The sequence below is a fragment of the Eptatretus burgeri genome, chromosome 4, assembly GCF_056783735.1.
Source record: "Eptatretus burgeri isolate ZD-2024b chromosome 4, Ebu_testis_v1, whole genome shotgun sequence".
In the NCBI taxonomy this organism is placed as follows: Eukaryota; Metazoa; Chordata; class Myxini; order Myxiniformes; family Myxinidae; genus Eptatretus; species Eptatretus burgeri.
The window spans coordinates 50,429,535-50,444,511 of NC_140964.1; the positions used below are offsets into that span (position 1 = coordinate 50,429,535).

A 14,977-nucleotide genomic window follows, 5' to 3' on the forward strand; every position below is an offset into this window, starting at 1 on the left:
ACAGAGGGCCCTTTTTGAGCCAGGTACTGGACCATGCCCATAGTGAGGTTACGCCCTGTGTTCCTGGAGCACGTTCACGTTGCTGTGGCAGTGAAAACCTTCATACGTTCAAGACGCTTGTTTTGATGGCATAATAGCTCAACAGAAGCGTTTTTATTATTATACAGCCAGTTCTGCCTTCAAATACATTTCTGTTCCTGTCTGATGTTCTCCTGCCCAAGTAATGTCTCAAACGCAAGACTTCATAGCTGCCATCTTGAATATTCAGCCTGCTCACGGGATGAACATCGAAACACCTGTGCAGCATCACCCTGGGTGATGAATTCCCACTGCAGGAAAATCTCAACAAAGATTTCTCATTTTGAGCAACAAAAGACACGAACAGCAGCCCAAGGAGATGATGTGTTCGAGAAAAAGATTTCTATTCTTCTTCTTGCATATGGCAGCTTGGCTGTTAGGGTAGCTATCATTTTGTTGGGGCACAACTATGCCGCTGATGCAGTGCCCCTAAACCCATACGCTGGTACTCATTTCGCCGACCTCAGTAGGGTGACAGCCTGAGTCAACCCCACCCGGTGTTAATTCAGCAGCCAACAGGGCTTGAACTCAGGACCCGAAGATCCCAAGCCAACTTCAGGCTTAAAGCTTTCTACAAAACAATCATTCAATCAACAAATCAATCAACCATTCAATCAAACAATCAATCAACCATTCAATCAATCATTCTATCAACCAATCAATCATTCAATCAAACAATCAATCAACCAATCAATCAACCAATCATTCAATCTACCAATCAATCAATCATTCAATCAAACAATCAATCAACCATTCAATCAATCATTCTATCAACCAATCAATCATTCAATCAACCATTCAATCAAACAATCAATCAACCATTCAATCAATCATTCTATCAACCAATCAACCATTCAATCAATCATTCTATCAACCAATCAATCATTCAATCAATCATTCAATCAACCAATCATTCAATCAACTAATCAACCATTCAATCAATCATTCAATCAACCAACCAATCATTCATTGAACCAATCAATCATTCAACCAATCAATCAATCAATCATTCAATCAACCAATCAATCAATCATTCAATCAACCAATCATTCATTGAACCAATCAATCATTCAACCAATCAATCAATCAATCATTCAATCAATCATGCCCCACACCCTGAGCAGAGTATCAAAGTGGTAAACGTTTCTGTGGATGAGAAACAATCCTGGAAGGGTCGCAACACCATCGCTGGGTGCTGTATATCCGGGCGGAATTCCCCCTTTGGTGCACCGGCACACAATGGCCTAGTCTTTTTGAAACGAGGGGAGGGGGTGTGATCGTTAATAACCATCAGCAAAGGTTATAGTAATCAGGACAGGATGCCCTCTAATTAAGGATGGTGCAATCAATGATGCAACACCCTACCTGTAAACACCTGTAAACACCTGTAAACCCTGTAAACACCTGTAAACACCTGTAAACACCTGTAAACACCTGTAAACACCTGTAAACCCTGTAAACACCTGTAAACACCTGTAAACCCTGTAAACCCTGTAAACACCTGTAAACCCTGTAAACCCTGTAAACATCTGTAAACCCTGTAAACACCTGTAAACCCTGTAAACCCTGTAAACCCTGTAAACCCTGTAAACCCTGTAAACACCTGTAAACCCTGTAAACACCTGTAAACCCTGTAAACCCTGTAAACCCTGTAAACCCTGTAAACCCTGTAAACACCTGTAAACCCTGTAAACCCTGTAAACCCTGTAAACACCTGTAAACCCTGTAAACCCTGTAAACACCTGTAAACCCTGTAAACACCTGTAAACACCCGCAGTATTTCCGTTTATCGAGTCGGCTCGTTCCTCGTGTGTTTAGTAACCGTTCCTCGTGTGTTTAGTAACCGTTCCTCGTGTGTTTTGTAACCGTTCCTCGTGTGTTTGTGTAACCGTTCCTCGTGTGTTTTGTAACCGTTCCTCGTGTGTTTTGTAACCGTTCCTCGTGTGTTTGTGTAACCGTTCCTCGTGTGTTTGTGTAACCGTTCCTCGTGTGTTTGTGTAACCGTTCCTCGTGTGTTTTGTAACCGTTCCTCGTGTGTTTGTGTAACCGTTCCTCGTGTTTGTGTAACCGTTCCTCGTGTGTTGTGTAACCGTTCCTCGTGTGTTTAGTAACCGTTCCTCGTGTGTTTAGTAACCGTTCCTCGTGTGTTTAGTAACCGTTCCTCGTGTGTTTGTGTAACCGTTCCTCGTGTGTTTGTGTAACCGTTCCTCGTGTGTTGTGTAACCGTTCCTCGTGTGTTTGTGTAACCGTTCCTCGTGTGTTTTGTAACCGTTCCTCGTGTGTTTAGTAACCGTTCCTCGTGTGTTTAGTAACCGTTCCTCGTGTGTTTGTGTAACCGTTCCTCGTGTGTTTTGTAACCGTTCCTCGTGTGTTTGTGTAACCGTTCCTCGTGTGTTTTGTAACCGTTCCTCGTGTGTTTGTGTAACCGTTCCTCGTGTGTTTGTGTAACCGTTCCTCGTGTGTTTGTGTAACCGTTCCTCGTGTGTTTTGTAACCGTTCCTCGTGTGTTTTGTAACCGTTCCTCGTGTGTTTGTGTAACCGTTCCTCGTGTGTTTGTGTAACCGTTCCTCGTGTGTTTGTGTAACCGTTCCTCGTGTGTTTGTGTAACCGTTCCTCGTGTGTTTTGTAACCGTTCCTCGTGTGTTTAGTAACCGTTCCTCGTGTGTTTAGTAACCGTTCCTCGTGTGTTTAGTAACCGTTCCTCGTGTGTTGTGTAACCGTTCCTCGTGTGTTTGTGTAACCGTTCCTCGTGTGTTTGTGTAACCGTTCCTCGTGTGTTTGTGTAACCGTTCCTCGTGTGTTTTGTAACCGTTCCTCGTGTGTTTAGTAACCGTTCCTCGTGTGTTTAGTAACCGTTCCTCGTGTGTTTAGTAACCGTTCCTCGTGTGTTTGTGTAACCGTTCCTCGTGTGTTTTGTAACCGTTCCTCGTGTGTTTTGTAACCGTTCCTCGTGTGTTTTGTAACCGTTCCTCGTGTGTTTTGTAACCGTTCCTCGTGTGTTTTGTAACCGTTCCTCGTGTGTTTTGTAACCGTTCCTCGTGTGTTTGTGTAACCGTTCCTCGTGTGTTTGTGTAACCGTTCCTCGTGTGTTTGTGTAACCGTTCCTCGTGTGTTTTGTAACCGTTCCTCGTGTGTTTGTGTAACCGTTCCTCGTGTGTTTGTGTAACCGTTCCTCGTGTGTTTGTGTAACCGTTCCTCGTGTGTTTTGTAACCGTTCCTCGTGTGTTTTGTAACCGTTCCTCGTGTGTTTGTGTAACCGTTCCTCGTGTGTTTGTGTAACCGTTCCTCGTGTGTTTGTGTAACCGTTCCTCGTGTGTTTGTGTAACCGTTCCTCGTGTGTTTTGTAACCGTTCCTCGTGTGTTTGTGTAACCGTTCCTCGTGTGTTTTGTAACCGTTCCTCGTGTGTTTGTGTAACCGTTCCTCGTGTGTTTTGTAACCGTTCCTCGTGTGTTTGTGTAACCGTTCCTCGTGTGTTTGTGTAACCGTTCCTCGTGTGTTTGTGTAACCGTTCCTCGTGTGTTTTGTAACCGTTCCTCGTGTGTTTGTGTAACCGTTCCTCGTGTGTTTGTGTAACCGTTCCTCGTGTGTTTGTGTAACCGTTCCTCGTGTGTTTTGTAACCGTTCCTCGTGTGTTTTGTAACCGTTCCTCGTGTGTTTGTGTAACCGTTCCTCGTGTGTTTGTGTAACCGTTCCTCGTGTGTTTTGTAACCGTTCCTCGTGTGTTTGTGTAACCGTTCCTCGTGTGTTTGTGTAACCGTTCCTCGTGTGTTTGTGTAACCGTTCCTCGTGTGTTTTGTAACCGTTCCTCGTGTGTTTTGTAACCGTTCCTCGTGTGTTTTGTAACCGTTCCTCGTGTGTTGTGTAACCGTTCCTCGTGTGGTGTGTAACCGTTCCTCGTGTGTTTTGTAACCGTTCCTCATGTGTTTTGTAACCGTTCTTCATGAAAACTCGAGTAAAACGTGCGGCTAATCATTCACCGTTGTGGTGTCTATCAAAATGGCCCTGGACGTGATGGATTTCTCCGCTCTGTCTTCACACGAGTCCGTTCGTGTTCCATGCGGTTCGCTCCTGGTGTGTTGTCAGCGCGTCATACGAAAATACACCAGTTCCTTGTATGCATATGTATATATGTGTGTATATGTACATGGGTCTGTATATGTATATGTATGTCTGGGTCTGTATGTGTCTATGTGTGTATATGTGTATGTATTGCAGTACATACATAAATACATGAACACACAAATGCAGTACATACACACATACAAGCTCTTACGTTTCCACTTAAATCCGGGAGAATGGCACCATCCCAGCCAAGGTTGGATGTTGGCAGGCCCAAGGATGAGAGGGCAGCTGAGGAGTTTGCGAACAGGTTGAGTGGAGTTTTGATGGGTCTGGATGCTTTGGGAGATCCTGAAGAGTTGTGGAGTACCTTAAAGACTACCATCCTTGATGTTGCCGGTTCATGTGTTGGAACTCACCGCAGGGCGAAGAAGAATTTTGTCTCGATGGACACTGGATACCATTGACCAGTCACAGGGCCAGGCTAAATGACAGAGCTGAGCTGTTCAGGGAGCTGAGGCGGAAAACTGTACTTGCGCTAAGGGTGGACAAGGAGGCCGATGTGAGAGAAATCTGTGAGGGGGGAGAGCATCACCTTTGGTCAAGTGACTCTCGTCCTGGTTACAGGGGAATTCGCACATTGCGTGCCTCCAAGCCCATCCCTCAGTGTGCTCCAGTTAGAGCAAAAGGCCCACTGGGCCAGTTACTTTAAGTGGTTGTACCAGGCTGATCCACCAGCTATTGGGTTGGATGTTGGGGGTATTACTGTCCCTATTGCTGACCCTCCAATCAACTGTGGTCCACCTTCGTTTGTGCAAACACAAGCTGCGGTGAACCGGTTGAAACAGGGTAAAGCTCCAGGGATCTGTGGCATCCGTGCTGAACTTCTCAAGGCTGGTGGTATTGCTGTACTCGTGTCGTTGCATGCAGCTCTGTGCTGTGCCTGGAACACAGGCATCATCCCAACTGACGGGAAGAGGGGCCTTGTTGTCCAACTCTGGAAAGGGAAGGGTGATCGTCAAGACTGCAACATCTCCCGAAGGGTGACGCTGCTCTCAGTGCTTGGCAAGGTCTTTGCTCGGATAATTCTAGATAGGGTTCGCCACCATCTGCTTGAGCACCAGCGCCCAAAGCAGTCAGGCTTTCCACCAAAGAGGTCAATGATTGACCGTATCCTTGCTCTTCGTGTCCTCACCCAACGCAGATGAGAGTTTCGGCAAGGACTGCTTGCAGCAGCAGCATATGTGGTATGAATATATATATATATATATTTTCATATATATATATATGAAAAAAACCGCACTCAACATCCAATGTTGATCTCTGTAAAGCATTTCATTCAGTGAATTGGGATGCCCTCTGGGGGATTCTTGGTCTTCGTGGGGTGATACCAAAACTGACCAATCTAATGTCTGAACTGTACTCTGGTACTGAGAGTGCTGTGAGATGTGGTGATACCATCTCAGAATTATTTCCAGTTGTGACTTGAGTTCCTCGGGGGTGTATACTGGCCCCCACACTTTTCAGCACTTGGATGGACTGGATTATGGGGAGATGTTGGAGAGATCAAGATGTGGTGCATCGTTTGGGAATGTCAAGATCTATGACCTTGATTTTGCAGATGATGCAGTCATCTTTGCGGAAACTCTGGATATCCTTTTGGGGGGCCTCGGGGTGCTGAATGAGGAGTCAGAGCTGCTGGGATTATGGGTTTCCTGAGTGAAAACTAAGATCCAGGCTTTCAATGACATCTTTGATGCAGCTATCCTGTCTGTACCCATTTGTGGTGAGGATGTTGAGGTGACGGAGAGATTCACTTACCTTGGCATTGATATTCATGTCTCTGCTGGCTGTGAGCCAGAGGTCAACAGACGTCTGGGTCGGGCCTGGGGCTTCATGGATTTACTGGATCATGGGGTGTGGTGCTGTCGGTACCTGTGTGAGAGGACGCAAGTCCGAGTCTTCAGGTCCTTGGTGCTTTCATTCTTGCATTATGGATGTGAGACTTGGACTCTGACCAGGGCTCTGAGAGGGAGACTTAAATCCTTTGGTACCAGGTCTCCTTTGAGAACCCTTGGCTATCGCTGGTCGGACTGTGTGCAACGAGCGGTTGCCGAGAGAGACTCAAATGAGATTTGTTACCTGCATAGTCCGTGAGCCTCAGCTGCGGCTGGATGGACATGTGTCTTGTTTTCCTGACGCTGATCCTGCTCACCAGATTCTCTCGGCGAGGCAGTATCGTGAGTGGAGGAGGCCAATGGGCAGACCACGTGCCTCGTGTTTGCAGCGGATTGATCAATATCTCAAAGTGATGGGGATGGGCCAGGGATCTGCCTGGGGTATGGCCAGATGGAAGCCGTTGGAGTACCAGTGGAAAGTGGATGCAGCAACCCGCTGCTCTGGCACATGCTCCCATTCCTGGCCTGTATGTATGTGTGGTTGTGTGTATATGTACATGTATGTGTGCATGTGCATATTTATATTTTTGTGTGTGTATGTGTGCATGTGCATATTTATATGTTTTTTGCATATATGTGTATGTGTGTATTATTCCTGGTGTTAGCTTAATGGTTAGGGTGGTGGGCTTGGGATCCGAGGATCCTGAGTTCAAATCCCGCTCAGCTGTTGAATTAATACCAGGTGGGGTTGACTCTGCCTGTCATCCTTCCAAGGTCGGCAAAATGAGTGCCAGCTTGTTGGTATCATGTGTCGGAGTGGCGACCCGTTCAGAATTGTGCCCAATAGCCAAGGGGACTGCTTAAGCAGCACCAACGCTCTGCAAAGAGTATGGTCCCAATGGATGGATGGATGTGTGTATGTATGTATCGTGTTTCGGATTTCAGAATCGTATGTATGTCTGTATATGCATATTTATATGTTTGTGTGTATGTATGTATCGTGTTTCGGATTTCAGAATGCGATCCGACTAATGCATACAAACATTACGGTTCTCAGACAGTTATTTCCCGAAATGCATGTCCAGGATAGACCTATCCCCATGTCTGGTGGGATTCTAACTTTGATGCATTGGAGAAGGGTAAAGAATAGATTCCTTTTCTTATGGGATGGACTTGTTCTCTATAGAATGCACACGAGACAACTGTTAGCCCAATGGAGGCTTGTCTACCCCTTTCCATCAGGACACATTGGCTTGGAGGTGGATGATTTATTTACACTTTGGACTTGTAGGACATTGATTAAGCACACCGTGGGCTTTTCCTGAGTAGTGATTCTGACAGTCAAATAGGGCTGTCGATTATTTACCTCACCCACCTGTCTCACCCACGTTTGGCAGCTGTATCGATGTTGGCTGGCTCTTGTTCGTGTCGGGCTGAACGAGGAAGGAATTATCGCGAGGTTGACGGTTGGTCATGTGCAACGATGCGTCAATATGCAAGGTGGATTTAGTTGAAATCTGCTTGAGGCTCCGCCCAGACTGGTCGCTTATAAAATGGACGGGAGGACCGTTTTCCTGACAGTTTTTGTGAAAGCTGTGTGACCGTTATTTTCAACTCCAGTCAGACTGTTGGTGAGCTGGCGATAGCCTTACAGCCTTACAGCTCTGACCGCTGGTGACGGTTTGTGACAGTTGGTGACAGCTGGTTACAACTCCTCACAGCACCTCAGCGCTTTACAATTTCTTGCAGCTCCTCACAACGCTGTGCAGCTCCTTGCAGCTCCTTACAGTGCCTTGCAGCTCCTTACAGCTGTCCATTGGTTGCAGCTCCTGACGGTGGGTGACGGTTGGACAGTTCCTGCTGGTTCTGCCCGTACCTGATTCTTGGCGTCCCTGGTTCCTGGAGGTGACGACGTGACGCCGATTGGTGTTCGAGCCTCTTTGCGAGTGGGTGCACGGCGAGGCAGGGTGCTGGAAGCGAACCAAGGCACGCTCACACATTTTATTTGACGTATGACGACCTCTACCTTTATAAGCCGAGACCGGATTTCCCCCCTCCCCCCCCAATGATCTGCTCGGTACCCTTGTCTCGTGTTTAATCATTAAGTAAGGTATAGTGATAAGCATCTACTCTTTGTCTTTTTCACCAATGCTTGTTTAATTCTTCATTTGTTTGAGATTATTTTAATTTATTTGAATTTACCTATTTTCACCACAAAGAAATATGTTCTTCAGTTTTTTTTATTTTTCTTATTAATAAATTCCTTGTTGATGTTTCAACCTGTCCGTGTTTTTCCTTTTCTTCCATTGATCCAGCATTGTCCGAACCTAGATAGACTGGGAGGAAGTTCCCAAACTAATTAACCTGTCGTAGTTGGCGTGCACCAGCGGTAAACACTCGGCCGCCCTACTTAAGATCTAATCAAGATAAGATTGGTGCATCACTGAGGGTGCGTCCCCTGTTCAGGAAGTCACGTGACCTCTAGTTAAATGGAAAAATTAAACGGTGGACACTGGAACTCATGGTTATCTGATTGGCGTTTGTGGTTGTAAAGCAACCCACCATACCATGAAGTTAATTGTGAGCGGTGGTCCCAGGTCCAGTTCTTCAGAAGACAAACAGAGATGAACCCCCTCATAATACACTCGGTACCCGTGGCCGTAACAATATGTATGTGTATATGTACTGGACGTGTGTATCTGATATATATGTATGTGTTTTTACATATTAATATATATATATATATATATATATATGTATATCTCTCTTCTATATCTATATATGACTAAACCTCTCATCTTGTATACATGTATGTTTGAATGTTCCTGAAATACAGCCAAAACGGAACACGATCGCGCAAATATTTTAGGGCCACATTACTCACAATTCTCCTGCGGTGTGCAGTATCAAGTTTCGTTCAAATCGGGCAACGAAAAATTTATTAAAAAATCAATTCCCGATTCAGTCAAGTACTCTTCCAGAGTATTTGATCAATGCAAACAACCTCAGCGGTATAGTTTACTGGAGCTATCTTCTTCTTCTTTTTTTTCTTGAAATGATTTATTTTAAAATCTCAAACATTTAGTATAAACAAAGAACGATTTATTTTTAAGCATAAAATAAACATCGCCATTTTGATCTAATATTTCCGTGTTCATTCATAAATAAAATTGTGTTTAAAAGATTCCGCACAATAATTTCTTTGATTTTCTTTTCTCCGTTTATTTTTCACATTGATGCGCAATATCAAGTTTCGTTCAAATCGGGCAACGAAAAAAAATATTTAAAAAATCAATCCCTGATTCAGTCAAGTACTCTTTGGGATTATTTGATCAATGCAAACAACCTCAGCAGTATAGTTTGCTGGAGCTATCTTTTTATTTGTTTTTTTTTTTTAAATGATTTTTGTATCAATCGCTGTCACAAGGGGAACCCAACAGGTTCACGGGTCGTCTGGTATATACTATGAAGTTTCATCACGATTAACCATGGGAGCGCAGAGGAGTAGATTCACAAACAAACGGTCTCTTTCTCTTTTATATAGAAAATAACGTTACTCTAAGCTCCTAATGAAATGAAATAACATCCTAAATGAAAGCAGGTCACACAAAAAAGTTAAACATTGCAAACCCATGGAAAAAAACAAACAAGCTTACACCTGATGACAATGAGGCACTGCATGACACATGGGCCCACACTTTGTACTTTGATCCATAGACCAGTTATTACAAAGGAGAATAGGATGTATTCTTTGTTGTGTTTAGCAAAGTGACAGTGTGTGCAGAGTGAACTGTGTACTGTAGCACAAGTGACTGAACACTACCCTTGTCTCGTGTTTAATCACACACACACACACACACACACACACACACACACACACACACACACACACACACACACACACACACACACACACACACACACACACACACACACCGAGTGAGTGACTGACAGACATTTATTATATATATATATATATATATATATATATATATATATATATATATATATATATATGATCTAAGGCTTATAATTGAGCGCACACACACACGGACATGGACATCCTAATGAAACAAATACTTAAACCAGCCACTGAACTTGGGGGAAGTGCCATCACTTCCTGGGATATACTCTGGGTACCTGTGACATCACAACAATGGCACTGCTTTTCTCACCGCACTCAACAAGGCATTTCCTCCTCCCCAAGGATGCAAACCTATGGGGACTGTCCATGCTCTTTCCCTCCTAAATGCTGATCATCAAGTGATGAAGCAGCACGTTCCATTTTTAGTGGTTGGTATGTCGTAGCTGGGGTTTGAACCACCGATCTCCCAGACTCAAAGCAAAGGAGACCTCCCAGACTCCCAGACTCAAAGCTCTAACTATTATACCACTGAGTCTGGTTTTGCTGCAGGATCGACACTGGTAAGAGTTGGGGGTGTTCACGCGAACAAGCCTTGAAATATCAGTTGTTTTTGTTTCCAAGCCACAAATGCTTCTGGCTTTTCTGTTAGATATACTTATTACCTGTTAGGTATATTTCCCAACCAAGCAACTGGAAAAATTTTCCTTATTTATTGTCAGTGTATCTATATTGAATGTTGAAAGCTCATTTGGTGGTTGTTCCTAAAAATGATAATGTTGTTTTGCCTTTCCAGCTGTTGCACTGCTCTTGCTGTTGGCGATTCTGCTACTTCTGTTGGAGAATGCAGAAAGCTCGATGAGGTTGAATTCAAGCGAACACTCAAATGAAACCATCGCCAGTATGACTGTTGTCCCAAACATTTCAAAAGCAGTCGATGATGAGATACAAGATCGATGGAACGATGATCTGCGCTTTGTTCCAGAAGCATTTTCCACTGTAGTTGGTGATGTGCAGTTAAATGAAACTTTTGCTCAGCCATATTCAGAACAGAGCGAAACTGATTTGGCCATGTCAATAACTTGGCTGGAGGACGTTGTTGGGAGTTCTGCAGAAGACAACAAAGATGGATTTACAAGTGTTCCACATTCACATTCAACTCTCATTTCTACATCAAGCCATGATGTGCCTGAAGCTAATGGAACTGGAAATCATATCACTAAAATTGGACAACTAGCCAATGAAATCGGTGATATGGACATTTATACAGCTGCCAATGAGAGTTCTTCAGGATATGCAACTGTTTTGAGCTCCCAGCCAGAGCAGACATCAGAATCCTCAGTTTCTGAGCTTTCCACAGCTCCAGCCCAGACCTTACTCAGGATTTCAGGTGGGCCAAGCATGCACTCACCTTTAAATACAACAGCTTCTCCATCAATGGAGCCCCATGCACTTTCCAAAGCCACATCACACACAGAGGGCACCACGAGCCCCTTCCGATTGCTCCTCCGACGTGTAGATATGGCTTGGATTGTCTCTGCTGCCACAGTCATCCTTGCTCTGGCTGGTAGGTCTCAGCAATTATTTGAATAATATTATACGTGATATGTGTGCAAAGGGTTTAATGTTGTTGAGTATGACGTCTGCCTCCATAAAGTTGTTGATAATAAACCAGAATAAATTGTTGCTGCAACCTCAAGCTGAACAATATGAGAGCTTTGTTTTTCTTCTGCCACCTGTTTTTCTTTTTGACCTCTTAACATGAAGGATTTATTTGAGAGATCAGTTATTTGATGTGTGCGAGTTCATGCCTGTCCACTCAGTTTTAATGTAGCGCAGAAGACTGACCATTCTTGATCTTGATTCAATACGGTAAAGTAATACTTTAATGTACCAAAAACTTCTCACATTTGCAGCAAACGAAGTATAATTCCTTGACCACATTGCATTGTATGAAACAGCCTCCTCATGGGACTGTGTTTCCTTAAAAATTCAGTGCTGGGAGGAGTGGTTTGTGTGTCCCGCCGCAAAAAAGAACCTGTGCCAGAGAACCTCAGCTACTGGAATGAAGCCATCACACTGGACTACTTTCGCCATGCGGTGCAGCTGCCTCAAGACTCTGGGCATGTCCCCCAAGCAACGGTGAGCATAAACTATTAAGGGGTGGGGTGGGGGAGGATAGATGGGGAAAGTTGAGAAACTGAAGAGAAAAGAAGTTTGTTGAGTGTGGTGAGAAGAAATAGAGGTTTGGAGGAGATTAAGGATGGGGTGATGGAAAGGAGGGGACAGTGGAGTGAGAATGGAAAGAACGTTGGGAGTAGATATGAGCAAGGGGAGGGAAATATGAGTATAAGGAGTGTAGGAAAAGTGGGAAGAGTAAAAGAGATTTGGGAGGATATATGGAGAAAGGAAAGGAAGCAATGGAGCAAATCTCTATTAATATATGTCAGTGTGCATCAGTCAGTCAGTCGGTGTGTGTCTGGGTGTTTCCTCCATAACTCCAAAACCATGAAACCTAGTGGCCTGAAACTGTATGCAAACTAAGGGAACTCCAAGGGAATGCAAGAGTGAAAATTGGGCATTTGTGTTTATTAAAACATCCCTTTTGAAGATAATAAATCTCCTTGTTAAATTATTTCCTTTATCAGGCAAATCCTCGGCCACCTCGCTCTCCCTCAAGGTGCATCAACTTACCTCGCTGGGTCTTAATTCGCCAATTTTTTTTTGGCCAGCCCAACCATGCCTCGACTTGGAATAGGCCGCAACAATTTCTTAACGATAGTTTTTTTTTGTTTTTTTTTCACTTTCCTCACTCATCTTATCAAATGCCTGTTCATCATACCTACGGATCATTGGGTGCATTGCAATGCTTATAAGCACCTGGAGACACCAGCGTTCAGGGCTTTATTTCATTTCCACCCATGTCATAACCCAGAATCTCTTAAACTAAGCTGAATTACACAATTTAAGCTCCAGAATCGAACTTACAACTACTTCTGACTCCTACAAAAGTGTTCATTTGTCCAATTCGGACATATTTCATATTTTGGGCATCTCCGGGAGGTGTACGAGGTCCGTCGAAAAAGTAATGGGACTCACTTCACAGAAATTTTATTCCAAAAAATATATTGAAATCACAGCTCGTCCCCTTCAAAATAGTTTCCCTCTAGTCTCACACACTTGTCCATCCTCTTCTTCCACGCTTCGATGCACCCCCGGAAGGTTTCTTATGGAATCCTCTGGAGCTCCGTCGTCACGACCCTTTTGATGGCCTCCACATCAGGAAATCAGGTCCCTTTGATCACCCCCTTGAGCTTTGGGAATAGGAAAACAAGGGGCCAAGTCTGGCAAATACACGGGTTGCTCCAGAATTGGCAGGTTCCTCTCCGCCAGAAACTGTCGGATGTTCAGGGCACTGTGAGCAGGGGCATTGTCATGGTGGAGCACCCAGGCGTTGTTCTCCCACAAATCCCTCTTGTCCTGGACTGATCTCATGAGGTGCCAGAGGATCTCCTTGTACACGTATTGATTCACTGTTTGACCCTGTGGTAGAAACTTGAAGTGGACGATGCCCTTGATGTCAAATAACGCAATGAGCATCACCTTAACTTTCTACTTCGACATCCTTGCTTTCTTTGGTCTTGGCGATGCCGGACTTTTCCATTGACGACTCTACCGTTTGGTCTCAGGATCGTAAACCAATATCCACAATTCATTGCCAGTAATGACTCTCCCGAGCAGATCTGGATCGTCCTCAATGCGCTCGATTATGTCTTGACAGACAGTGACTCTTTGCTGTTTCTGGTCCTCGGACAACAGCTTGGGGACCATCTTTGCGAACACTTTGGGCATTTTGAGATTTTCAGTGATGATGCTCCAGGCAGTGTCCTTGTTGATGAAAAGTTCCTCAGCAATCATCTGCACCATGAGTCGACGATCTGCGTGCACCATCTGCTTCACACGCTCGATGTTATCCGTCGTTCTGCTTGTTTGAGGTTTTCCAGACCGACGATCATCTTCAACCTCCTCCTTGTCCCTCTTTGAACCTCTTGTGCCATTCAAATGCACGTATACATGACAGTTTCTTCCCCGTGGATTTGCTGCAGAATTGCGAAGGATTCGGATGGTGTTTGGCCAAGCTTGGCAAGAAACTTCAGATTGGCTCTCTGCTCATGATTCATAGTGCGGCGACTCAGATTAGACAACGTGTAAAGCACGACCTGTAAAAAATCACACAATGAGCAGTCAACCATCGCCAATCATATCTCTATTATAATACCAAGCTTGCACACTAAAAACTCGGCTCGCCGTCAGCTGATTCCTATGAAATTGCTGTGGCACTTAGCGGACATGCCGACAATGTTTGGGAAGTCTTGGCATTCCATAGTACCACTTGCATTTTGCACAATGCATATTTTTGTCATTCCCCGTGTACGGTCTTTCGTCTGCTACCAGCTATGTTGTACTGCTATCCCGTGCATGTGCATGGGTATCGCTTATATATATATATATATATATATGTATATATATATATATATATATATATATATATATATATATGTATATATATATATATGTATATATATATATATGTATATATATATATATATATATATGTATATATATATATATATACATATATATATATATATATATATATATATATATATATATATATATGTATATATATATATATATATATATATATATATATATATATGTGTGTGTTGCGAAAGACTGTGACGCAACCCATTCATTCAAGTTGTGTAAGTGGAGCACACCAGGCTCAGCCCCATTACTTTTTTAGATGGATGTCGTTTATATATGTATGTATGTATCTAAATATATAATATTCATTTATTTAGATATGTAAAGATATGTACTGTGTGTATGTATGTATCTGAATATATCGTTATATATGGGTTGACTCAGCCTGTAATCCTTCCGAGGTCGGCAAAGTGAGTACCAGTGTACTGGGCCAGTGTATACCCCGGTTAGAATAGGTGTACCATATCCCTGTATCGTAAGAGGCGACCAGGGTTGCGTCAGGAAGGGCATCCGGCGTAAAACCTGTGCCAA

At 43.8% G+C, this 14,977-nt stretch overlaps 1 protein-coding gene across 4 annotated transcripts in view; it reads left to right on the forward strand.

Moving 5' to 3' along the window:
* The window catches only part of TMEM108 (transmembrane protein 108), an 83,973-nt gene that overhangs the window by 35,338 nt on the left and 33,658 nt on the right, over positions 1-14,977 (forward strand). For all 4 annotated transcript variants that reach the window (XM_085877963.1, XM_085877964.1, XM_085877962.1 and 1 more), the window contains 2 exons: positions 10,695-11,465; positions 11,895-12,040. In XM_085877963.1, coding sequence (XP_085734089.1) covers positions 10,695-11,465; positions 11,895-12,040 — 917 coding nt within the window. Of the gene's footprint in view, positions 1-10,694; positions 11,466-11,894; positions 12,041-14,977 lie in introns of those variants that run through there.